This window comes from Aotus nancymaae, unplaced genomic scaffold (genome assembly GCF_030222135.1).
Source record: "Aotus nancymaae isolate 86718 unplaced genomic scaffold, 86718_ANA_hifiasm-v0.15.2.pri h1tg000059l, whole genome shotgun sequence".
Lineage (NCBI taxonomy): Eukaryota > Metazoa > Chordata > Mammalia > Primates > Aotidae > Aotus > Aotus nancymaae.
The window spans coordinates 42,100,544-42,127,970 of NW_026988473.1; the positions used below are offsets into that span (position 1 = coordinate 42,100,544).

Sequence of the window (27,427 nt, forward strand, 5' to 3'; positions counted from 1 at the left end):
CGCGGTAGAATGACTCTCTGCCTTTCATGAGAAAAGGGTACCGTTGGTGTTAGCTCATCAGAGCGTTGCTTTACAAACAAAATGCATATGCATTTGATTTGTATGCTCCCCCGAGTCTGCCAGGAGGACGCCCGCCCGCCGGCCCTCCCTTCTCATTGGCCGCTGCCCGGCTGCCCCCGGCGCCCGTTGGCTCGCTCCGACGCCCGCTTCTATAAGAGGCCGGCAGCGCGGGACCGCGGGCCGACCCGGCTTGCAGCTAGCGGCGCTCGAGGTGAGTGAGGCGGCCCGTTCCGCGGGCACCCGGGACCACTGTCGAGGCTTTGGCGGCGTCGGCAGGCGCGGGTCTGGGCAGAGTCATCCTCCTGGGAGGTAAATTGGTGGTCTTGCGGAGTCAGATTTGGGAGGTCGGATTTGTACCCCTGTGGGCACTTACTTTTCTTGCCTTCTACGCTCTTTGTGGAGGGAAGACACTTTTTGAGGGCATCCAGTGTGCCAGGAACAGACTCTGCACATAATCAGATTTCACCTTCACAACAAACGCTGATAGATCTTTCTTGAGTCTCCAGATGAGGAAACAGGGGTTCAGAGTCGAACTCAAGTCTGTGTGACTTCTCTACGTTGGCAGAAACACAAACATTTTCTTCCTTCTCTTCCTCTCCATCAAGCGGCAATATCCCTTTTTGTTCTTCTCCTCCCATAAAGGGAAGACTCCCTTAGACAGCCCCCCACCAAAGAAGAGGGAGTTTCAGATGCAAAACTTCTCAGCATCGCACTTACCCTCATCACCACCATCCCAACGACGGCGAGGAGCTTGTTGCAAGATCGCAACTGGCAAAAAGGACTAAGTCCTTGTGGTCCTTAACTAGAGCCAGTTAAGAGTCCAGGTAAACTTAATCTTGCATTTGGCCTTTGATTTTCAGAGGTTTAACATGAACTCCCCGTTGATGTCCCACTCTACGTGGCTTAGGGGGAAAAAGACTAGAGTTGAACTTGCTAACACAGGAAAAGTTTGTGCCTGTCCATTTTTTTTTATAAAAGGAGGGGAGTGGAATTCTAATATCAGTATTTCTGTGAAGTTATAATCTGTGGTGTACATATGTTATCACTGAGGTCCATTTGTACATGTATTATTAGATTATCTTCGGGGAGAGATGTGTCTTCTATTTCCATTTCTCTGCCAGTGCCTTTATTTCCTGGAATACTGTTTTTCATGGGTAGTGTTTTCTTTTGTATTTCATCTCCACTTTCATCTTCATTCCCACTCCTTATTTAGAAAAGAAAATCAAGACTCTCGAGAGAACTCTTTCCCTCTGAAAGGCTCCTCCTTGCAGCTTTTAGGTCTGTGTTCAAACAACATCCCTGCTTTCAGAAGACTAATTCAGTAGTGCTTTGTGCTTCCTAGATCAGGTAAATGTAAATTACACTTGTTTTACTGATTAAACTAAGGGAAGGAAAGAGTTGATCATTGTAAACACCTTGACCTCTACTTTACCAAGGGTCAGGTCTGTTGATCTTCTGAGTGTCCTCTTGGTATTTTTTTTCCTTATTTCCAGTGGTGTGTCCTGCACAGCAGTGCATCCTTAGTCAGGTCAGGAAACACAGTAGGAAAACGACTCTCTGTCTTTCATGAGAAAATAAAATACGTATGTATTGATGAGACACCAATTCAAACAAGTGTGACTTATTTTATCTTCCCAGGTTAGTATTGTGGGGTTTTTTCCATGAAAGAGTAGGAGGGGATAGGTAGGTCGAAGGGGGAAAGGGAAATGTAACAAGACAAAATATTGAGGTTCTGAAAAGGGTTTGAGGGTAATTGAGTGGAGGAAAAAAGAACCGATGCCTTATAAGGTCTGTCAACCAGGCAAAGTTACGACCAAGTTTTAGTAATGATCAAAGATCTATGTCCTGCAAGATTATTTTGGGGTGGGGGGAATAAAAATGGCAGTGAGAATTTTCTTCTAGTTTCTTAGCAAAAGTTCCTGTTGAGAACCTTCATTCTTACCTTGACTTAAACAAGGAGGAGTGTTTCCACATCTTTTTTTTTTTTGAAATAGAGTCTCGCTCTGTTGCCCAGGCTGGAGTGCAGTTGCACAATCTTGGCTCACTCCAACCTTCACCTCCTGGGTTCAAGAAATTCTCCCTGCCTCAGCCTCTGGAGTATCTGAGATTACAGACCCACACCATCACGCCTGGCTAATTTTTGTATTTTTAGTAGAGACGAGGTTTCCCCGTGTCAGCTAGGCTGGTCCAGAAGTCCTCACCTCAGGTGATCTGCCCACCTTGGCTTCCCAAAGTGCTGGGATTACAGGTGTGAGCCACTCACATCTTCATATAATAATGTATGTCTTTAAATAAATCAAAATAATATAAATTCCTTGCATATCATAACTTTCAGTTAAGGTATCCTTCACCCTCCTCTCCCCACACCCACTAAGATGTTGGCACAAAACTTGATCCATGCCAGAATCAGGTAAAGAAAAGGATTATGAATCCCAAAGGGATGGAGCCATGACTGTTAGTACCTTCTTATAATAGCAACATCCAGGAAAGCTTGGGGGCCGGTTTTGAAAATTGATGGAAATCATCTTTTTTTTTTTTCTTTTTTTCTTTCTTTTTTTTTTTTTTTTAAGAGACAGGGCTTCCCTCTGTCACCCAGGCTGGAATGCAGTTGCTGATCTTGGCTCCCTGCAATCTCCATCTCCTGGGTTCAAACGATTCTCATGCCTCAGCCTCCCAAGTAGCTGGGATTACAGGCATGTGTCATCATGCCTGGCTAATTTTTGTATTTTTAGTAGAGACAGGGTTTCACCATGTTGGCCAGGCTGGTCTAGAACTCCTGACTTCAAGTGATCCACCCACTTTAGCTTTCCAGTGCACTGGGATTACAGGCATGAGCCACTGCACCCAGTCTCATATTGTTTTATATGAAGAGTTTTATGCCAAGCTCCAAGAGACTGTTGAAAGACAAATTATCAGGAGATCTAGAGTTCTGTTAATGTTACCACTGACTGGAAAAAAATCAGTGGTAGCTTTTCTTTACTGTTTTCTGATCCTTGCTCCCACTTCTTAGAGTCGACTTACATGAAGAAGCTTGTGGTTGGCCAGGAAATAGCTTATATTTGCAGAATCCTCTTCCTTTTGCATGTCATGGTTATGGTATCAGGGAACATGAGAACTCAGTAAAGATAGGCTAATTCAGTACATTTTACTTTGGGGTCTTTGTTTATTTGCAAAAAAAACTGCTGAATTTTTCACTTGAGATTTCGAATTTAATACACTTTAGGGGTTTTCTATTAAATTAATGAAACTGAAATCACTTTGATACAAAACCATACTGACATTTTATATCATAAAGCAACTTTTCCACATGCTTGCTACTATAAGAAATATGTTAATCATCTTGTAAAATGCCTAGTTCCCAGGGCAAGAAATATTCTTAGCTAGAGGTGTTTAGAATGTCTATTTCAACATTTTCTCTTTTTTTGAAGACTGGAAAATTTGGGATGTATTCCCTATTATTTGAGATAATGCTTATTGAGTAATTAGGTCAGCAACCATTCTAAGAGTTTTATATAAATTATATATATTTAATCCTCCTTGTAACAATAAGTTTATATATATTTAATCCTCCTTATAATCATGAGAGTGGTGTTAATTATCCTCCCTCCAACTTTGCAGATAAAGAGATTGATGCCCATAAAGATTATAACTTGCCTAGATGGATTTGCAGAAAGATTTATTACTAGCAATTTGTTATATTAGTCTGCATCTCTCTTGTTTGCATTTGCACACCATAGGACAATGACACCCATACGCTATGTTTAATAAGAAAAGTCAATCTTCGAGTGATAATTGAATGGGTAAGAAATATTTCTGAAGGTTTTCACATCCCTAAAAGCATTTTGAGAATGCTTATGCGAGACCATCCCTGAATTTTTAGCCCCAGAGCCACCAATTCAGAATTTTCTGTGTATACTTAAGTTTACCTTAAGAAATGGTCACTTCCTTTGAAGTGGAAAAAATCTCTTGCTTCTCATCCATAACTCCTTTCTCAGCAGAGACTCATGGATGGGCTAGAAGCCATCTTTGGTCATCTTTAGAAGCACATGGGATATTGATCAAAGGGGTAGGGGAGGTGGGAAGGTGAGACATGGTCGAGTATACTCCTTGGGAGGGATCTCAGTGTCCCTGTCTTCTGCTTATTTATACTTATTGATAAGTCTGTCTTCCCTCTTTTCCTCTCCCATGAATAAGTGTGTGAATTCTTTGGAGGCAAATTTTCTTGTTTTTAAATCTATACTGCCCTAACATTGACTGTAGCATTTTATACATGTGAATGTGCTTGGGTTTAAGTTGTATTCATTTCACCATTAGTAATTGTTTTAATCACAGAAAAATCTACATAATTATTCAGTTTAACTGGCCATTTCGTTTTATAGCATTTGAAATAGAGATTGTTTTAGTTCTAGAGAATAATTAGGCATAATTAAAAAATCTTGGTAGTTTTGGGAACTTGAACCCAATAAATTCATAAATGTTTATTAAATTTTGAATTATATATCTCTAACTCTTCTTGGTACCTGAAATAGCCTAGTTTCTTCTGTGAAGAAACTATCAGAATATCATACTACATTATGGTGTTTTAAAACGAGTGGGAATTTTGGATGTTATGAGTTCCAGTAGCTGTTTGGTAACTTATCTATATTAGAAAGGTTAAGTAGCATGCCTGAGGTCATACACTGATAAACATCAGGCCAATGATGAGATATATCTGATTTCACATTCCATATATTTCCTTATAATGTTCTGCAGTGTAAATAGGTGGTTGAGAAGATACCATAGTAGATATCTGTTTCATCTTCTGAGAAGCAGAACTGGAATTCTCCTGTTGAGCACTTATCCATCTAGTAAACATATGTGTAGAGCTGGCCAGGCCTTTAGTTTACTTAAAAAATAAGTAGAAAGCCTTGTCCCTACTCTGGAGGAGCTTACTGCCTTGTTAGAAGATGAGACATGTCCAAATAAAACATTTGGGGAAACCATTTGAGACCTGGTATAATGAAGTGCTAAGATTGTGGGCAGGGTGAGGAGAAGCCTTAAAATGTTCATATTTTTGACCCATAATTCTAATTTCATAAATCTGTCTTTAAAAATATAGATCAGTCAGGCAGAACATGAATATTTATTGAGTCCTTACTATGTGTCAGGTACCACACCAGACACCAGTAGGCCTTCTTGACTAGTTTAGGCTATAATAGTTGGGAAGACTGCAAGAAGCCAGCAGGCTTGAGTCATGCCCTAAAAGACAGATTGATTTAGAAAAAAAGGAAATGGAGCTACTAACATGTATTGTATACCTATTCTATTCTAGGCAGTGTGTCAGGCAAAGTTTTATCTTATTTTGGTCCCATTAGATTCTTGCAAAGCTTATATGCATCCTAAGGTTTCATAAATGGTTAAGAAACTGACGCTTCTAGAAGTAAATGAGCCCTTAGTTATCAAATATTGTCTGCATTATGCAACTTCTGTTTTAGCCCTTTGTCTTTGTTTTCATACTTTTAGTTTTAGAGAATTACTCCAAATTCATCATGATTGAAGACAATAAGGAGAACAAAGACCACTCCTTAGAAAGGGGAAGAGCAAGTCTCATTTTTTCCTTAAAGAATGAAGTTGGTGGACTTATAAAAGCCTTGAAAATCTTTCAGGTAAGCATTTTCCATATTTTTGCACAAAATTGTTTTAGAAATGAATCTGTAAAACTTTATTTAAAATAAAGGGCAACATAGCAAAACCCCATCTCTAAATGGGGTCTTTAGAGATGGGGTCTCTAAAAGACCCTATCAAAAAAAATTAAAAAAAAAACAAACAAAAAAATTAAACTGGGTGTGGTAGTGGACACCTGTAGTCCCAGCTACCTGGGAGGCTGGGGTAGGAGGATTGCTTGAGTCCAGGGGTCCAAGGTTATAGTGAGTGAGCTATGATCACGCCACTGCACTCTAGCCTGGGTAACAGAAATTCTCTCTCTTTCTTTCTCTCTCTCTCTCTCTGTGTATGTGTGTATACATTTACACATACACACACACATATATATGGCAACACAGCAAGACCCCATCTCTAAATATATAAATTATTGTAAATTCTTCAGAGATGTAAATACAAACATTTGTTAAGAACTTCAATTTCTAAAATATTGTTGAATTCTAACAAGGGATACAAACAATTTACAGAAGAGGAGATACAAATAGCTACTTTAATGAAAGGGGGGGAAAGATTCACTTTACAAATTTTAGAGAAGAAAATTTTAATTTTATTTTAATAAAATCTTAAAATTTTACTGATATTTAATCATATATTATTAATTATATGCTTGAGATTTGATGATATAGTCATAGAATATTTAATAACATTATTTTTATGTAGCAAAGATTTTATAATGACGATGTCTCCTCTTGTCAGAGCTTCATTGCATTGGAGGTGCATTACCCTCCATTGCACCTTTGGCAGGAGGGTAAATTTGTGTACTATGTAGGGAAACTATTTGGGTATATGAATTATAAGCCTTAAAATGTTCATATTTTTGATCCATAATTTTAATTTCATAAGTCTGTCTTAAAAAATATGGATGAGTCAGGCAGAACATGAATATTTATTGAGTCCTTACTGTGTGTCAGGTACTACACCGGACACTAAGGATGTGGAGCTGAACAAAGTAAACACAGTGCCTTGCCTCGCAGAGTATATAATCTAGTGGGGAAGGCAACATCAAACAAACAACTGTAGTACATGAATAATTACTATGTGTAAAGTGCATGAAACAGAAGTACCGGATACTGTGACAGCACTGAACTGGGGGGACCTAACTGAGTTTAAGGGCTCAGGGACACACAAAGATTTATTGTTTATAGGAACTAAAATTTATAAACAATCTACTTGTCCTAATATAGGGATATTGAATTCTGCTAGCAGAACACCACTGTGGTTAAGCTTTGGTCTCTGGAGACAGGCTACCTGAATCCAGATCCTTGCTCTGTCACTTATCAGCTGGGTGATCATGGGCAAATTGATTAATCTCTCCACACTTCAGGCTTTCTGTCCATAAAATGAGAACTCTACCTACCTCATAGGGTCATTGTGAGCATCAGTAGAGTTAATATCTCTAAAATGCTTAGGAAGGTAGAGTACAAAGTAAGTGATCAATAGATGTTAGGTATGTTAATAATCAAATGACATGCTATTGTATAGCTGTTTGCAAAGAATATTTCAAAGAATTAAAAATCTTAAATATAGATAGTCTAGAAGAGCTTGTGATGAAAAGCATCAGTTTTTTTTTACCAATACATACCATATTCTCAGTCTTACTCCTTAGAGGCAACCTCCTTTTTTTTTTTTTTTTTTGAGACAGGATCTCACTGTGTGGCCCAGGCTGGAGTGCAGTGGCACGAACTTGGCTTACTGCAACCTCCACCTCCCAGTTCAAGCAATTCTCCTGCCTCAGCCTCCCAAGTAGCTGGGATTACAGGCAGCTGCCACTGTGCCTGGCTAATTTTTGTATTTTTAGTAGAGATGGGGTTTCACCTTGTTGGTCAGACTGGTCTCGACCTCCTAACCTTGTGATCCGCCCACCTCGGCCTCCCAAAGTACTGGGATTACAGGTGTAGCCACCGCGACCGGCCGAGGCAAACACTTTTAACTATTTCTGGCCTTTAGGGTTTTTTTTTGGTGGTGAGTTTATGAAATTTAAACGTTGCTCTTACATGCCTTTTTGAGTTATCAACTTCACACTATATTCATTTACTTTCTATTATGAGCAATGATACTGATACCACCTTTCTCCCTTCCCTCTCCCAGTCCTTCGAAATTTAGTAATTATATTATTACTTCTAGCTATTCTATTGATTACCTTTGGGTCTTTAAATAAAATACCTGTAAGTCTTCTTCCATCAGCTTTCTTTTTCATTTAATTTGTAATCAAAGAATAATTGTGCATAGCTTAAAAACAACTCAACCTATAGTATGAAACATATTTTTGAAAAGCAGTCTTTTGCTCCATCTCTTTTAATTTCTAAGTTTCATTTATTTTTTTTGCAACCTTATGTGCAGAAGCTTGAGTTAATCACACTCATTAAATCACATCTACACTATCGTTGTTGATTTGTGCAACCTCATCCTGTTTTATTTCATTCTTCAATTCTATCTTCATTTCTCTCTTCTGATAGCTGCTCTCATATGTTTGATATATACACTGAATTACTTTTATCTGAACTTTAGGATATGTAGTTTTTGTGTGTGCATATATTAGTAATTTATATAAATCATATTGTGCTATAAAGATTCTTTTTCTGAGCCAAACTGTGTTTTTAAGACCTACACACGCTGCTGTGTGAACATCTCATTCATTCTTCTAACTGCTACGTGGTGTTCCAGGTGTGTCTCCATCCATTTTACTTATCCCTGCCTAGCAGAGGCAACCATTTCACTTTTAACTATTTTTCCAATATTTACTTCCACACTTATAAATTAGATCCTTATTCTGCTTCTACTTCTTGATTTTTAAAATTATAGGTAATTATCTATTGATTTTCAACAACAAAGTAAAGATTTAGGTTTCTTGGCACAACTCCCCTTCTGATGGCCTCTTCAACTTCCTTTCCACTCATTTTCCCAATGTATTTATGTCCCAGTCTTTGGCTGTGTCAATCTTCAGTGTTATTATTATTAAGATTAGGTAACTGTTGTTTGAAGAAGAGCCATAGTAGCCACCACTGTGACTCTTCCTTTCTTGTGCAGCAGGATTACAGCACCGTGTTTTAAACACCTGGACTGTGGAGCTGGACAGTTTAGATTTGAATTCTGGCTCTGACACTTGTCACCTGTGTGCTTCTGGACAAACTGCTTAACCTCACCATGCTTCTGTTTCTATAATTGAAATGTCTGATAGGGAATGTGTCACTTACTACTTCTACTTTATTTGAATTTTCCAGATTATATTTTTCTTCCAGATGAATTTAGAAATTATTTAATTACATTTCCTCACCAAATTCCATTGAGATTTCAATTTAGGAAGAATTGACATTTTTGCATCTTTTTTTCTCCAAAAAAGCATAGTTTAGCTTTATATTTATTGAAGTCATCATTTAGAAAATATTTACAAATGCATTATTACTGTAAACATTTATAAGAAATAGATGAAATGAAACTCTTCTTCACACCCGATCAATCCCAGTATATTTTGTAACTGACTTCTATTGATTCTATGATAAATTCTATGTTTCCAGATAAACCCTGCCTATTTTAATTTCCTAACATCCTCTATCACTTAATCCCCTTTCTTGCTGGCTCATGTTCCCTGATAATTTTTTTTTTTTTTTTTGAGAAAGGGTAGCACTCTGTTGTCCAGGCTGGAGTGCAGTGGCTCAATCATGACTCACTGCAGCCTTCACCTCCCAGGCTCAACTGGACCCTCCCACCTCAGTATCCTGAGTAGCTGGGACTACTGATGTGCCCCACTATGCCTGGCTAATTTGTTATTTTTTGCAGAGATGGGTTCTTGCTATGTGGCCTGGGCTGGTCTTCAACTCCTGGGCCCAAGTGATTCTTCCACCTTGGCCTCCCAAAATGTTGGAATTACAGGCATGAGCCACTATGCCTGGCCTATTCTGTCTATTCTTTAAGATTCATTTCAGTTCCCACCTGCTCTGTGAAATTTTCAACTCTCTCTTAAGTTGTGATTCTTTTCCCTTTGCTGAGAATCTGCATCTGAACACTCTCTACTTTATTTTCTTAATCTTTCATGTGTTAGCCAACTAGATTATAAATTCCTTTATGTCTTCCCTTTGTATTCTACGTAGCCCTTACCTAGTTACGCAGGTGTTCATTAAGTTATTTTAGGATGCTCTGGTTAGCATTGGAGACTATCTGCTCTAATCTTCTCATTTTCTTAGATGAAAAAACTATTGGGTGATTGGTTCTCATGTTTAATTATCACGTTCCTAGCACTCTTCCTCAGCTACCCAAATTGGTAAGAGAACATACCCTCACCCCACAGTTATACACACAGTACCTCCATCTTCGGCTGACTTAGAAGAGGTCAGAAGAGGAGGTTTGGTTCAGCTGTTACTAAGATTGTAGCTTAAGAGATTTGAGGTATTAAACTCTGTGCTCAATCTGTTCATCTAATTTTATTAAATGGATTTTTGCAAGGGAAACTCTTCTTTGTCCAAGATTAACATTGGTATCACTTTTGAAATCTAGCTTTTAGTTATGAGAATTTTCAAAAGATTCTTCTTAGCCAGGAAACTTAATAATATTTTGATTTGAATTCTGATTAATTCTGACAATCTGAAGGACCTCTAGTATGTGTTATTTTATTGTTTTCTGGAGGATGGGATGAATTTTGAAAACTTTTTTGACTAGTACTTAATTTTTAAGAGGAATTATTTTGTTGTTGGCAGCACTAGAAACAGCTTTTTTCCCTTTGGCTGTTCTGAGAAGTGTGAATTTGATTTTTAGTGGTAATGAAAGTAACCTGCTCAAAGACTATTAACATTTGAGGCAGTTACACGCAATCTTTACCCTGTGCTTTACACAGGAGAAGCATGTGAATCTGTTACATATTGAGTCCCGAAAATCAAAAAGAAGAAACTCAGAATTTGAGATTTTTATTGACTGTGACATCAACAGAGAACAATTGAATGACATTTTTCATCTGCTGAAGTCTCATACCAATGTTCTCTCCGTGAATTCACCAGATAATTTTACTGTGAAGGAAGACGGTAAGTTTGAAAGGTGAAAATACTACTTAGAAGATGAAATACCAAATGTGTGTCCAATCTTATATTTATCTTGAAGATATGAGAATAATAAAACACAGTCTCTCCAAATTGCTTATAGGCTGGTAGTGAAAGGAACACAAAATATAGTTGCTCAAGATACCAAAGAAAAATTATAAAGCAACATTTGATCTAGTGTAAGAGAAATGAAAAGGAAAATCTTGAGTATAAGAAACGGCTGGGAGTGGTGGTTTATCTCTATAATCCCTGCATTTTGGGAAGCCGAGGCAGGCAGATCACTTGAGTCCAGGAGTTCAAGACCAGCCTGGGCAACATGGAAAGACCCAGTCTCTACAAAAAATACAAAAATTAGCCAGGTGTGGTGGCATGCACCTGTGGTCCCAGCTACTCTGGAGGCTGAGGTTGGAAGATCACCTGAGCCTAGGAGGTTGAAGCTGGAGAGCCAAGATTGTGTACTGCACTCCAGTCTGGGTGACAGAGCAAGACTCTGAAAAAGAAAGAAAGAAGGAAGGAAGGAAGGAAGGAAGGAAGGAAGGAAGGAAGGAAGGAAGGAAAAAGAATTCAGCATAATCAGAAATTGATTATCTCTCAGTTTCCAGATAATCAACATTTCTTGATTTGACAAACCTCTAATTCACAATCCCTGGGCACTTAGTAAGTCTCATAAGATTTGGAATCTAGCAGATAGTAAATGAATATTTAAATTTGTTGCGAATGTTGACAGTTGCTGACAACTATGAAATGAGACACACGATATATATAACAGGGGACTCGTCCGTCCGTAACCTGTTAGGAAGCAGGCTGCACAGCAGGAGGTGAGCGTCAGGCCAGTAAGCCTTACCACCTGAACTCCGTCTGGGAGAATGAACCCTATTGTGAACTGCACGTGCAAGGGATCTAGATTGTGTGCTTCTTACGAGAATCCAATGACTGATGAAATAATTTCCTGCCTCCCCATTCATGGAAAAATTGTCTGCCATAAAACCAGTTTCTGGTACCAAAAAGGTCGGGGACCGCTGATGTACAGCATCCCTTCCAAAAGCAAATGAGAATACAATAAAGCCTTTTAAAGTTTCAGATAATCAGTTTCAAAGATAAAGGCTAAGATCTTTACTGGTGAAAAAGATCCTTGAAGTTTACCAAGGCAAAAGCTACATTTTATATATGGTACTCACTCAATCTAAAATAATCTCTTCAGATTATGTCCACAATATTTGAGGTGTAATCAGGGTTGCTATTCATCTGCTATTCGCTCATACAGCTATATAATTATTTAAAATACTGATATATCTCTACTTCTGACTGGCAGAGAACTACTTCCTCAACCCTTGAGGGAGCATCACCATGCCTGAAGCCTCTGTTGCTCCAGATACTTACCACTAAGAAGTCCCACACCCATCATTAACAATGAAAGGGTTAACACCTTGCAGAGCAGACGCCTAGGACTCTGCTGATGCCTATTTTGAGTGATTAGTGCTCCTGTGGTATTTGTTGTTAAATCCCTTGAATATCACTCCTGAATATGTTAGAAAGAACATTATGCTGGGGCAAGAAGAGCTGAGTTCTAGTCCTCTCTCTTCCATGAGGAGTGAGTTAACTTGGGTAAATTACCTCTCTGGAGTTTGTTTACCTCATTTGTAAAATGCAGAGATTTATAGATGACTAAATAGTTCAGTTGATATTTACAGTACACCAACCTTGTGACAGATATTTCCACTAAGAAATAGGTATACAAAAAGATATAGTCCCTACCCTACAGTTGTTTCCAATCTTTCACGTAAGACAGACATATAAACAGGTACATTATAATAAAATATAGTAAAAGCCGTTAGAGAGAAACATAACATCATGGGAACCCAGGGGATGGATAATTAGCTCTAGCTACAGGGTCAGGGAAGGCTTTGGGAATGAGAAGATCTCATTAGATTTGGGTCCTGAAGGATGTGAAGGATATTCTCAGGAAAACAGAAGGGTGGAGTGGGGTGGGGATGGGAGTAGAATAGCTATCCCAGGCAGAAGATAGCATTTACAAAACCCCAGAGTCTTATGAGGGCTTGTGTGTCTGAGGAATGGTGAGAAGATCAAGGTGGCAAAGACAAATTATTTCTAAGATCCTGCCCATCAACAAAAATAAATGAAGTTTTTGTTGTTTGTACCTTGGTCTATAAATAAAGTTGTAAATCTTTATTCTGCTTTTGTATGACAACTAAATATGTAGCTTAAGCATTTTTAAAACTTTTAATCTGTTTCTAAAGTACAGTGTTTCTCCAAAACTTAGAACATCAACCTGAAAACTAAAAAAATAAATAAATAAAAATGAAAATAAAGCTCAGAAATTTTGAATAAATTTTACTTTTTAGAAATAGAGCAATTTACTTAACTCGTATAAATCTTGCCTTGATGTACAAGCTAAAATTAAAAATCTCATCCAACTGAATTTTATTTTTTCTTCCTTATTGTTTTGTTTAAGATTGTCTCTTCAACTTTTAATGTTTTTTGTTTTTTAATTTTACAGGTATGGAAACTGTTCCTTGGTTTCCTAAGAAGATTTCTGACCTGGACCGTTGTGCCAACAGAGTTCTGATGTATGGATCTGAACTAGATGCAGACCATCCTGTAAGTTGTGTGTTGTTTTTTTTTTTTTGAGACCAAGTCTTGCTCTGTTGCCCAGGCTGGAGTGCAGTGGCGCAATCTTGGCTCACTGCAACATCTGTCTCTCAGGTTCAAGTGATTCTCTTGACTCAGCCTACCAAGAAGCTGGGATTACAGGTGCCCGCCACCACACCCAACTAATTTTTGTATTTTTAGTAGAGACAGGGTTTCACCATGTTGGCCAGGCTGGTCTCGAACTCCTGACCTCAGGTGATCCATCTGCCTCAGTCTCCCAAAGTGCTGAGATTACCAGCATGAGCTACCACCCTGTAAGTATTTTTCATAAATACATTTATAAAAACAATTTAAAGTGAACTAAAAATTAAGGGCAACTTTTTTACAGAAAGTGTTTTTTCTAGACTAAATGAGATATTGTTTTAATCAAGATTTCAGGAAGTGTTAGTAGACCTCCATGTTGGTGGAATTGAGACTAACTGCCTGAAAAGCATGTAGCTTCATTGGTTCCAAAATATCTGTTCCATGCCTGGCATTTCTATTATTAAGAGCTATTCAAAGGGTTATACTAAAATGAAGACAGTGTCGGCAATCGGTTTTTATTTAAATGGGCATGGGTTATTGGAAAGGGAAATAAATAGTGGCCAGAGAAAGACTTGCCCCACACACTGCACAGAATGATTGGTTTACTAGGCAGTTAATGAACTGGGAAATTGTTTCCTTGTAAAATTGTACAGTACAGGCAAGAGTTGGAGAATTAGTAGATCTAGAGCATTAGGCTTGTTTACAAAGCTCTAGGTTTCTGGAAGGGGAAGAGAAAAGAGAGGGCAATTGTGAAGTTGAACAGACCAGGACTTTAACGTAGCTTCTCTCACATATTAGCTCTGCGAATATGACATTTTTATACTACCTTAGACAGCCACCAGTTGTTCTGTCCATTTATTCTATAATCTTATTGAGTAACTGTTGCAATTAATTGCAGTACTTGCCAGAAATGAGTTTGCAGTCTTGTTGAAATGCTAAAGCACACATATATAAACACACACAAGATAAAATGTAAAAAGTGCGCTAGGTGGCATGAAAAAATTGCTTCAAAATATACATAAGAGAGCAAACACTTCTAGCTGAAGAGATCAGAGAAAGGCAACACTTCAATTGGGCCTTAAAAGATTTCAGCAAATAAGAGATGGAAAGGAAGAACAATTCAGGAGGGAACAATATGAGCAAAGGTGCAGAGGCAAGAAAATTTGGGGCATGTTTATGGAAAGGTGAGTACATCAGTTTTACAGATCTACTAAGTCCTGCTGATTTTTACCTCTTAGGTATTTCTTAAATATATTCTTTATTCATCCCTATGACCACATCCCTTAACTGGTCTCCCTTCCTCCAACCTTGTCACCTTCAAGCACCTCCTCCTTACACTCATTAGAATGATCTAAAACCTCAGTATGACTATTATTAATCTTCTCTCTTAAAAATCACCAATGGCTCCTAGGTACATACTTAAAAGAATTGAAAACATATGTCCATACAAAAACATATACACGAATGTTTGCAGCAGCATTATTCATAATAGTAAAAAAGTGGAAACAACCCAAATGTTCATTAACTGATGAATAGATGAAGTACTGTATATTTATACAGGCAAATATTATTGGCCATAAAAAGAGATGGAATACTGATGTGTGCTACAACATAGATGAACCTTGAAAACATTATGATAAAGAAGCTAGTCACAAAAGGCCCCGTATTGTATGATTCCTTTTATATGAAATGTCCAGAATAGAAAAATACATAGAAACAGAAAGTGGATTACTGGTTGCCAGGAATTGGGGAGGGTTGGGGTGGAGATGGAGATTGCTAATGAGCATGATGTTTCTTTCTGGGGTGATAAAATCTGAAATTAGATGGTGGAGATGGTTGTTTAACTCTGTGAAGATACTAAAAACCACTGAATGGTTATCTTATGGTATATGAATTATATCTCAATAAAGTTGTTATTAAAAAAACACCAGTGGGAAAAAAACACCAGTGGGTTTCCATTACCTAAGGTTAAACTCCAAGCTCCTTAATGGACCTTTAATTTGCAGACCCCAACTAGTTTTCAACATGCTCTGCTTTCCTCTCCAAGTTTGAGCAACATGGGGTTGCTTGTATTTTCTTAGGTCCAACATGCTTTTTTTTTTTTTTTTTTCAATCACTGTGCTGTTTCCACTCCCCTTTTGTGTCTTAACTTGGGAGTCATCACTGGGAAGCATTCACTGAGCCACACAATCCTCTTAAGTGTGCGTGCCATTCTGTACATACCTGTGCAATATGATGAGACACTTATTGTATCATTTTACAATAACAGGTTCATGTAAACTCCTTTAAGCCCCAGTCTGTGCTTTGTTCATATTTGTTTTTCCAGATTTCAGCACAAATTCAGGTCATAGTAAATCTGTATTACCTCAGATCTGTGTTAAAGAAACGAATCTCGTTCTCTCTTTATAGGTGTCCCCTTCTTTCCCATTATTTGCATTTTTGGCTTTTTTCTCCTGGGCTTTGATTTTTGATTTCTTATTTATTTTATTTTATTTTATTTTTTAAGATAGAGTCTCTGTCTGTTGCCCAGGCTGAGGTGCAGTGGCACCATCATACCTCGCTGCAGCCTAGAATTCCCGGGCTGAAGCCATCCTCCTGCCTCAGTCTCTTCTCGAGGAACTGGGACTACAGGCCTGCACCACCACACCTGGCTAGTTATAATCATTATTTTAATTTCTTTTTTTGTACAGACGGGGTCTTGCTTTGTTGCCCGGGCTGGTCTCAAAGTCCTGGGCTCAAGTGATTCTCCCTCCTAGGTCTCCCAAAGTGTTGTGATTATGGGCATGAGCCACCATGCTCAGCCATTTTGCCTAAAAAAGTTTTTTCATGAGTATAAATTCTAATGTTACTATTTTATCTGCTTTTAAAATCATCATTGTTTCTGCAAATGGTAAATATACTTGCATTTCGTGAATCTAAGACTAGATTCAGTTGAGCACTATTTCAAATATCAATTGCTTTTTTATTATTAATTGCTATTACGGGTAAATATAACTGAAAATCTAGTCAAATGATTAAGGGAAAAAACCCTCACCCTTGGAAAAGAGCCATGTATTTAACTGGGATAGTGGTTTCCTTATTCTTCAAACTGTTTTATCTTTGTAGCCACTATACTATTTTTGTATCTATTATGTCTTTTATCTTTGTAGCTACTACAAAGCTGTCATGTAACATTGACTTTTTCAGTATAAAGCTGTCATGTAACATTGACTTTAAAATAAAAATGATAATAAATCTCTAAATAATGCTTGCTCATAGTAACAATTATGTAGCCCTTAATATAATAGCTCTACTAATAATGAAATGCTTCCTTAATATCATTTGTCAAGTATTTTTTAGTATGGATATTTAAAAACATGTCTTTAATTATCAGGGCTTCAAAGACAATGTCTACCGTAAACGTCGAAAGTATTTTGCTGACTTGGCTATGAACTATAAACAGTAAGTATATTAAAAGAAAATAATGTAGCCAACTTTGAGATAATAAAGTAAGTGAATAGAATAAATTATGTTCATTTGGTAAGTAGAAAGTGAAATAAGTGCCACTATTTATTAAATGCTAATTCAAAACAACTCCTTCCCTTTATCTCATTAGTGGAGACCCTATTCCAAAGGTTGAATTCACTGAAGAGGAGATTAAGACCTGGGGAACTGTGTTCCAAGAGCTCAACAAACTCTACCCAACCCATGCTTGCAGAGAGTATCTCAAAAACTTACCTTTGCTTTCTAAATATTGTGGATATCGGGAGGATAATATCCCACAATTGGAAGATGTCTCAAACTTTTTAAAAGGTAATAAGCTAGTTAATTCTTTTGTAAGAGGGTTGCTGAACTGTTTTGATCATGACAGAATTTTTTTTAAGACAGAGTCTCCCTCTCTCTCTGTCACCCAGGCTGGAGTGCAGTGATGCCATCTCGGCTCACTGCACCTTCTGCCTCCTGGATTCAAGTGATTCTCCTGCCGTGTCCTCCCAAAGTTCTGAGACTACAGGCAACCACTATCATGCCCTGCTAATTTTTGTATTTTTAGTAGAGACAGGGTTTTGCTGTGTTGGCCAGGCTGGTCTTGAACTTCTGACCTCAAGTGAGCCACCTGTCTCAGCCTCCCAAAGTGCTGGGATTATAGGTGGAGCCACCACACCCAGCAGTGACAGCATTTTTAACAGAGGAATAAAGTGTAGTCATATGGGAGGTCAGAATTTTCCCATACTCTATCCTGGTGTACTGGATCCAGGACTGGGCACCACAATTAAGGGATAATGATAACCTGCGGCCAAGGTAGAGGAAGGTAAACAGAATTCTAAGGGGATTTGAAATTGTATCACATAAGTAAAATTTGAAGAACACTTAGGGTTTTAACCTAGAGATTTAGGGGTTGTTATAGCTTTATTTAAATATTTGAAAGCTATCTTTATAAAAGAGGGATTACTGTGCAACTCTAAAATAAAGGACTTTGGATAGAAACTACAAGCTTTTGCCCCAAAATAGAGAATATCTTGTTAAAAGAGTGATTTGAAAATAGAACAGACTTATGAGATGGTTAGTTCCTCATCCGTGGGGGTGTTTGTGCAAAAGCTTCACACCCATTTGCCAGGGATTGGGAAGAGGAGATTCAAGCATCTTGGGGAGGGTCGAAGACCTTTTCCACGTTAAGTTTGATAATTTTAGCAAGAAAATAGATGGTGCTAGTAGAGGCATAAACAAAAGGTAAGGACAATTTTGCTCCTTTTAGTTCTTTATATTTGTTTGGTCCCAGCCTCTTTAATTTTTTCTAGCTAGTATAGGAAATAAAATGAACAGTGATCTATCTCTAAGGGCTTACAATATTTAAGAAGTATAAACATTCCCTTTTATCTCAGTAGACAATCTCTGCAGATTACCATAGCAGAGGAAAACAAAGAAGTTATGCTGTGACTGAAGAGTTTAGTTTATTTCCATCATAGTCTGAAATTGCTATCTTTGAGTTTCTCACATAGACTTAAAAAAAATTTACCTTGAAGCATTTTCAGCAACACATTCTGCAGCCAGCCCAGGCACCAGACCCTAAGTGAACAGCTTTCAGTTTTGTATCCATAACAAAACACTTCCTCCAAATCTCATGCAAATTTGATGGTACAACTTCATCAGCATCCTTCATCACTATTTTTCAAACATTTAGTTTTTATAGAAACCACTTCCAAAATTTGTAAGTGTAAAAGTTGGAAGGGGATACCTGCACTATCAAATATGGTGGACACTAGGCATATTTAGTTGTTTAAAATTTAAATAACTAAAATAAATTTAAATCAAGAGGTTGGTTCCTCAGTCACACTAACCACATTTCAAATGCTCAATGGCTGCATATGGTTAGTAGTTGCCTTATTGGACAGCACAGATATGGAACATTTCTATCACTATGGACACTTTTACTGGACAGTGCAGTCTGCCCATCAGAAGGGGAGCATCCAAACACAACACAGCTGGATGGAACTGGCATACCAGAGTTGTGAGGGTTTGGAATGAATGGCAAGATTAGAGCTCACAGAGGTCTCCCGAGCCATTGAATCCTAATGGCAGGCCTCTTTTACAGTATTCATGCAGTCTTGGCTGTTGGGAGATGGAAGAGCACTATCCAGTTTAGATAAAAGAAAGGGACTATTTTAAAAGAGATGGTACTGGCTAAAAATAGCACAGCTTCAAAATAATTCTGATTTAAGTGAATACATCTTGTTAGTGAGTTTTTACAAAAAGAAGATTATCTAGGAGATAGTATAAACCCTTTAGGGAGACAGCAATGTGTTGTATGGCATGAGGAGATCTGAGTTCTCCTTCTACCTTTATCAACTAGTATGTGGACTTGGGCACATTATTGAGTCTCTGAGCCTCCATTTCATAGTTGTCACAATAATGAGAAACATCCTTAACTCATGTTGTAAACATGAAAGAAGTGATATGTAAAAGGTCTAACTCGTTGCCTGGCCATAGCAAGTACCTAACAATGATTAGTTCCCCTTAATATGCATATGATAAATTTTAGTTTCCATGTCCTCCATCGAAGTGTTACTTGGTGCCACTGGCAGAACTAAATGCTACAGTCAGGGGTCCATTCTGGTAAAGATTTTCTTTTTCTCCTTTGCTTTGCAGAGCGTACAGGTTTTTCTATCCGTCCTGTAGCTGGTTACTTATCACCAAGAGATTTCTTGTCAGGTTTAGCCTTTCGGGTTTTTCACTGCACTCAATACGTGAGACACAGTTCAGATCCCTTCTATACCCCAGAGCCGTAAGTACTTCTGTTTCAGCCATGAATTCATCAAATGGTTATTTATAATAATGGCATCTACCTTATGGGGTTTTTTGGTGTGTGAAGATTAAATAAATTAGCACATGTGAAGCTTTTAGAATGGTGCCTGGCATGAAATACATGTCCCATACTTTATATGTGTTAGCCATTATGATTATTAATTGACAACCTATTAGGTGCTAGCTGCTATTCTGAGCATAGGGAATGTAACACTGAAAAAATCAGGCAAAAATTTTTGCCTGCATAGAGCTTCTATTCCAGTGAAGGATACAGATAATAAACAAACAAGTAAACATATGCAAATGTTACATCGGGTGGTGATGAGTGCCATGGAGAATAATAAAGCTGAGAAAGGGGATGGAGTGTGTAGGTGGGCGGGAGTGTGTGTGTGTGTTGCTGTTTTGAAAAGGGTGCTCAAGGGAAGGCCTTGCTGAGAAGGTGATATTTGAGCAGAGATCTGATTTGGGTGTGTATGTGGTGGGGTTGGAGGGTGGAGGTGGCACCCGGATGTCCAGAGGTATCTGATATGCACTTATATGTGTGTGTCTGTGAGTGGCCAAGGTTTTGAACCAAAATTGTTTATTTGATTACTGTCCTTTGTAATCCATAGCATAAAATATTGGATTTGAATTTGATTGAATGGTTGATTATACACTTATGTTAAGCACTGCAGTGTGACAAACTTCTACCTTTATTTCAGAGATACCTGCCATGAACTCTTAGGCCATGTCCCGCTTTTGGCTGAACCTAGTTTTGCCCAATTCTCCCAAGAAATTGGCTTGGCTTCTCTTGGAGCTTCAGAGGAGGCTGTTCAAAAACTGGCAACGGTATAAATCTGGAAATAACTGTATACATCAGTAATTCTTACCTGGGATAGGGTGTTTGAGTATCTGCATAGTTTAAAAGTAAATATCCAGAATGACCATTAGAAAATTTATCTTTGCTTGGAGGTTCCAGTGAGCTGAGATTGTGCCACTGCACTCCAGCCTGGGCAACAGAGTGAGACTCTGTCAGAAAAGAAAAAAGAAAAAGAAAAGAAAAGGGGAGGAGAGAGGAGGGGAGGGAAAAGAGAAAAGAAAGGAAAAGGAAAGAAAATTTGGTTTTGCTCATAATCTTTAATTCAAATTAGATTAAAGGAGGATGTAAAATTTTAAGGTTTATCAAAAGGAGACATGAGCTTTAAAAAAGGTAGAGAAAAATAAGATTATTATAATAGGTTATCTATTTTTTATTTTCCAATAAAAAGGATAGGTTTCATTAAAATTATGCTAAAATGTTTTTGACTGCTAGGACAAGACACTGGTGGAAATACAAAGATGACTAAGGCCTGGTTTCTACCTTTAAGGAACTTATATACCATTTGAGGAGACAGTTATGTTCAAATGAGATAGCCTATAGCAAAGTTAACAGATTGCTCTGGGAGCATAGAGAACTTGGGGAAGGTTTCTTGGAAGAGACATCTGGATTAGCTGATGGAAAATGGGTGATGTGCTGAGCAAGGAGGGAAAGGCATCTCAGGATGAGGGTACACAAGGAAAGACAAGGAGCTTCTTGGTGTGTCTGGGGAAACAGCGAGAAGCAGGAGCAGACTGTCCCAGGATGAGGAAGGCAGTGTGGAATAGAACAGTGCTTCTAAAACTGTGGTTTGGGGACCCCTGGGGTCCCTGAGATTCTTTCATGGGGTCCTTGAGGTCAAAATCATGCCTAAATAAAAGATCCATTCAAAGCACACAGTGGATTTTAATGAAATGGGCAGTTTATTGACATAATTCAGATTCCACATTGCAGTTGAACTTTAAGAAACTCTACACACTTGTTAAGTCTTCATGCAGAGTAAAAGAAGAATACCCACAACTCTCTGAAAGACTATTAAAATATTCAACCCTTTTCTAACTAACTAGAAACCACATGAAGCTGATGTAACTCATGTACTCAAACAGTATATCTCAAAAGGTTAAATACAGAAGCAGATATAAGACTCCATCTGTCTTCTAGCCAGACATTAAAAGGATTTATAACATTGTAAAATGATGCTACTTTTCTTACTTTTTTGTGTTGTATAATATAGTTATTTTTTATTAGTATTATTTGTTACCAAAAAATGAGTGTATTAAATTTTAAAATTAATTAGCAAGCATTTCCCCTCAGTTTTAATTTTTAATATGACTAATATAGCCAGTGATACCAACACATATACACACACAAAAAGCTTTGGGGCCCTCTAATCTTTAATAATATGCAAAAGTCATCAGAACAGAAGTTTGAGAAGTACTAGGTTAGAATGAGGCCAGATTGTAGAAAGGCTTGTGAACTAGACTGGGATTTTAGACTTTATTCTGGGGTACTTTGGGTCAGTGACTAAGAATTGTAATTTGTTTAAGCTTCTTTTCAGTGTGTGAGAATAATATTGATGTTCTTTTGCAGTGCTACTTTTTCACCGTGGAGTTTGGTCTATGTAAACAAGATGGACAGCTAAGAGTCTTTGGTGCTGGCTTACTTTCCTCTATCAGTGAACTCAAAGTAAGAGTTGTAAATCTTTGCATGTAACCATATTCACCTAATTTAATTGATAAAACCTGAAATAGTTTTTGGTTTTGAACAAGAACTTACTATGGAAAATACTTGGGGCTGTCACTAATCATTACTTGAATGTATTTTTCTCTATTTCCCAATTACCTATTATGTAATCTAAATGTATATGATATCAGAATTTTATCAGGGCATTTATGGGGAACAGCAAGCTTTCTTTTGCTCGAGTATACTGTGGGTTGAATAGAGCTATAGGAAATAAGTTTGGAATAGTAGGTTGGGGCCATTGCATTAGTAATACACACACACATGAAATATTTTGATATATTTCTGATATATATGAAATGCTATATGTACAATATATTTAAAATAAATAGTGTTTTGAAGTCTTTGCTTACAAAGTCTTGCTGTTTCCTCACCATTTCTGATATGCCAGCAATAACTTCTATAATTTCTAGGGAATTCTTTGAGATTTATTATTTATCCAATGAATAAATTAACTTATGTTTGTTGAGTAATGAATGTGTGTGAAACACCATCCAAGGTACTGTCTTGCTTTCAGGGAGCACTTGGTGGGTATATAAGTCATGTATAGGAATAACTAGTGCTGGGTAGAAAGTTGGTGCCATAATGCAGGAATAAGTAAATAAAGATCCTTGTGTGCCTTTTACACAAAGAAAAGAGGAAGACCAAAGCCATGGAGATTATCTTGGGGGCATTTACGGGGAAGAGCAAGTCATTTCCTCTGCTGAAATATACTGTGGGTTGAACAGAGCTATAGGAAATAAGTTTGGAATTGTAGATTGGGGCCATTGCATTAGTAATATGTTAGAGGTGTGCCAATTATGGAAGTTGCATGATCTATGAAAATAAGGATTATTCTTTATTCACTGACTCTTTGTCTTCTAGCATGCACTTTCTGGACATGCCAAAGTAAAGCCCTTTGATCCCAAGATTACCTGCAATCAGGAATGTCTTATCACAACTTTTCAGGACGTCTACTTTGTATCTGAAAGCTTTGAAGATGCAAAGGAGAAGATGAGGTACAGTACATCATCTTCATGCCTCCATTTTCTTCAGCGAAAGATCAGCCCCATGATGGTAACAGGTCACAGAAGTAAGCAGCTAGATAATTTAAGCCCACAAGGAGCCTTCTGTCTGTAACACATCTTCCTTTCATAACAAGTATCTAGAGTATGTTGTGTATAAGGGTTTTGCATAGTTGCAATTATGAATCAGATACATTGAGAAGTTATTTTCTTTCCAATTCTTCCAATCAGAGATTTTAGTAGTCTAATAGGGAAAGTAAATTATATGCAAATTACTATATAACAACATGGAAAGTGACAAGAGCCTTGGAGAAATACAGATGAAACATTGTTCTGCATTTTATTCAAGAGCAATTCATTTCAGCTGGATGAACAGGGTAATCTTAATGTTATTTGAGAAAGGACTTGAAGGATAGATAATATTTAGATATATTAAATTTTAGGCTGCAAGATAGCATGAAAGAAGGGTCAAGATGTTGAATTGTACAACTCAATCAAAGCTACACTTTATTAATCAGCTAAGTGTGTGATTAAGAAAGGTGGATATTGGAGGAAGAGAAACTTTTTAGAAGATTCTTGCAACACTTCAGGTGAAAACAAATGCCTGAACTAAGACAGAAGTAGTAGGAAAGGCAAAGACTTTCAAAGCAGAATCAATGAGACAACATTGAGTGGAAGGGGTCATGAGGTCACATTGTGATGATGGGGATAGATAGGGGTTGAAGTAATAGTCCTTGTCTTCCAGAGAAGCCACTAGTTGGGGAGTTAGGCCATTTACTAAACCAAATAATAAACTATCAGGGATTCCTCTAGCATAAATGGGACCTTTATGCAAATCAGAAAAGGGGGTCCCCTCTGTGTAGACCAGGTGGATTGTGAGTTGGATTTCAGCTGCTACTCATGTACAGTTGTCCTCAGCTGCACATTTATCCCTAGGACTCCTGAATATGATTGTTCTTGGGGGTTCCAAATGAGAGGTTCAAACAGTGGTTTGATAAAGGAGGCAGAACCTTAATGCTTGAAAAAAGGGCAGAATTTAGGTCATTTGAAAGGAGCCCAGAGGGAAACATTCTAAGCAGAAAAAATATACATATGCACAGAGTAGGACCATTCCTAGTCTATTTTGGGGTGTGTGAGTATGTGTGTGTCGTATGTGTTATATGTTAGATAAACACACAGGTTACATGTGTAGGTAAGTATGGTTATATAAGGCATGATTGTTACTATGTGGTCAAGTGTTGTAATGAAACAGGTATGTAATGATTAATAAATCAATTTATGGAATCTTTGCCTAGTAATGCCAGGGTTTTACAACTAACTATTTTATAACTCTATAACTATTTTATATAGTTATAAAATAAGTATAACTACTTTAGGTTTCACACTTGCTTGGGATTCCAGGGGGCCTCTGCAAATGCAGTGTAGAGAAGTAGGTCAGATTGGTTGCACACATATCTCACAAAGATTTGTCTTTTGCCTAGTATGTGAAATAGGTTCTGTTGTTTGTTTAGTTTTCATCATTCACCCCCTGGAAATTGATTGTCTCTAATTTGTTTTCTTAAATAGAGAATTTACCAAAACAATTAAGCGTCCATTTGGAGTGAAGTATAATCCATATACACGGAGTATTCAGATCCTGAAAGACACCAAGAGCATAACCAGTGCCATGAACGAGCTGCAGCATGATCTTGATGTTGTCAGTGACGCCCTTGCTAAGGTCAGCAGGAAGCCAAGTATCTAACAGTAGCCAGTCCTAATCCAGGAGCATTTGAGCATCAATTTGGAGGCCTCTGGGCCATCTCTTGCTTTTCTTTTTTTTTTTTTTAATTTTACTTTAGGTGTATACTATATTCAGCATTTCTCCCCATGTTATCCCTCCCCACCTTCCCCACCCTCCGCTGTCCCTCCCCTACCCCCCCGCAACTGCCCCCAGTGTGTGATGCTCCTCTCCCTGAGTCCACGTGTTCTCATTGCTCAACACCCACCTATGAGTGAGAACATGTGGTGTTTAGTTTTCTGCATCTCTTGCTTTCATTGAAAACCTGATCCTGGAGGGACAGCATCTTCTGGCAAACAATGTTATCAAATCCCACTCCTTAATGAGTCACTAGTCTTTGAAAATTTGTACCTGGATATTCTATCTACCACTTTTTTTTTGTTTAGTTTTCTTTTTTTGGTAACAGCTTCAATGAGACAATTTGTTTACCATACAAGTCACTGACCCCCCATTTTTAATAGAGAAGTCATTTGACCCAATAGATAGATCTAGTCTCAGCCTAACTCTATTTTCCCCAATCCTTCTTGAGTAAAATGACCCTTTATGATCATTTAGAATACTTTGAGGAGTATTACAGCACTGACTCATATTGTTACCTGAGATCCCCTTATTTCTCTGCTTTTTTTTTCACATAAATTGTACACCATTTAACATGCTTTATTTCAACAGATCACTAGATCTTTTAGTACTTCTTAGACCTCAAAATAAATTATAAAAAACTTTGTATTTCATGTCATATAAGGAAATACAATTTGGAAGAATTCATGTTGTTTTAAATTTTTACATTACTTATACTTTTAATAGCTAATCAATTCTTAAGTATACGTTTGATGGTAAACAGATGCTAGTGAATCTGGAATCATTTGAAATATTGATGAGCTGATTCATAGTTTGATTGCAAGGAAATCTATTGTAAGCAAATCCTAATAGATAGCAAATCTTAGAACATGTAGAAAAAAAGAAAGTAAAAAATAGATAGCAAATAACAAATTATGCATACTATATATGGTTATTTTTATACAATTTTGATCATGGTGAAGAATCATACTTATTGAATTTTAAAATAACGATGTTTAAAATCACTCTATGACTAAAGCACATGAAAATAAATGTTAAAAACACAACCATATAATTCATAACTTCAGAACAATGGAAATTTTTAATGACGGATTTCAGCTCTTCTCACCTCTGGGGATTTGTGATATTTGGTAAATCAGGAGTCCTGAGAGTCTTAGAATTTTCATACAATTTAAATATATGTCTTCAAAGCATCTAGGAATATGTAAATAGTTGCCCAAATGTGAGAACAGAAGATTAAACTAAAAGCTTCATTCATAATTTTATTTATTTATTTTTTAGATAGAGTCTCACTCTGTTGCTCAGGCTGAAATGCAGTTGTGTGATTTCAGCTCACTGCAACCTGGGATTACAGGCATGAGGCACCACGCCTGGCTAATTTTTGTTTTTTTAGTAGAGATGGGGTTTCACCACGTTGGCTAGGCTGGTCTCGAACTCCTGACCTCAGGTGATCCATCCACCTCGGCCTCCCAAAATGCTGGGATTATAAGCGTGAGCCACCATGCCCAGCTGGTTTATAATTCTTTATCAGTTAATCATTATTCAAAGACATAGTTAATATTCTACTGACTTTTTAAGGATGCTCAAAAGCTGGTCTTCAGAATGCCTGCATTTCTTTACCTACGTAGTTTGTTATTTGGAGTTATACAAGTAGTAATGACATACCAAAATATACCTAATTATTGTTAGTTTTTAAGTTGGCTTCCAAATTAAAAAAAGAAAAAAAAATCCAGGAATTCTGTAAAGGAATATATAATAGAGTCCACATATTAATTCCTAGAAAGTGTTTAAGATACTGTGGTCTATTTTGGTCTAGTTTTTGTTTTACTATGTAATATACATTTACGATTTACAAGTTTGTTATTCAATGGGATAATAAATGAACACAAAATTTATGTTCTCAACCAGTATTTACTTTTTTTCAAACATACGGTAAAAATTGATTTAAACTTGTATTAGCAGTTTTATTAGTTTAAGAAATCCATCATGTCTTTATACTTCTTAAAAAGCCTATGAATATGAGATAGAAGCCAAACACATCTGGAACCTGGTAACCACTTTTCAGAGTTCTTGGTAAAGTCGCAGTTGCATATTCCTGCCGATGAAAAGAGTCAAACATTGTAAAGTATTTCAAGAGATTTATTCTGAACCAAATATGAGTGACCATGGCCCATGACACAGCCCTCAGGAAGTCTTCAGAACATGTGCCCGAGGTCATGTGGGTGCAGCTTGG

General features: G+C 37.5%; 1 protein-coding gene across 4 annotated transcripts; it reads left to right on the forward strand.

Annotated features, from left to right (window-relative positions):
* The first annotated feature begins 432 nt into the window (after nt 1–432).
* On the forward strand, nt 433–27,098 carry TPH1 (tryptophan hydroxylase 1). Of its 4 annotated transcripts, XM_012456540.3 has the most exons (12): nt 433–884; nt 1,274–1,407; nt 5,563–5,705; nt 10,589–10,772; nt 13,306–13,406; nt 16,855–16,922; nt 17,077–17,273; nt 19,605–19,740; nt 20,462–20,588; nt 22,186–22,281; nt 23,200–23,333; nt 24,906–27,098. In XM_012456540.3, the coding sequence occupies exons 3-12, from the start codon at nt 5,589–5,591 to the stop codon at nt 25,078–25,080; spliced, it is 1,335 nt and encodes a 444-aa protein (XP_012311963.1). In that variant the 5' UTR covers nt 433–884; nt 1,274–1,407; nt 5,563–5,588; the 3' UTR covers nt 25,081–27,098. The 4 variants fall into 4 exon arrangements, with proteins under 4 accessions (XP_012311963.1, XP_012311964.1, XP_064221197.1 ...); XM_012456541.3 differs by lacking the exon at nt 1,274–1,407; XM_064365127.1 differs by lacking the exon at nt 433–884 and having other exon boundaries at nt 984–1,407.
* Nucleotides 27,099–27,427: the final 329 nt, after the last annotated feature.

Excerpts from the sequence above, each read along its gene's own strand:
- TPH1 (XM_012456540.3), top strand. The coding sequence starts at position 5,589 with ATGATTGAAGACAATAAGGAGAACAAAGACCACTCCTTAGAAAGGGGA. Across the intron at positions 17,274-19,604 it reads TGTCTCAAACTTTTTAAAAG|AGCGTACAGGTTTTTCTATC; the intron begins GTAATAAGCTAG and ends TTTGCTTTGCAG. Across the intron at positions 23,334-24,905 it reads GATGCAAAGGAGAAGATGAG|AGAATTTACCAAAACAATTA; the intron begins GTACAGTACATC and ends TTTCTTAAATAG.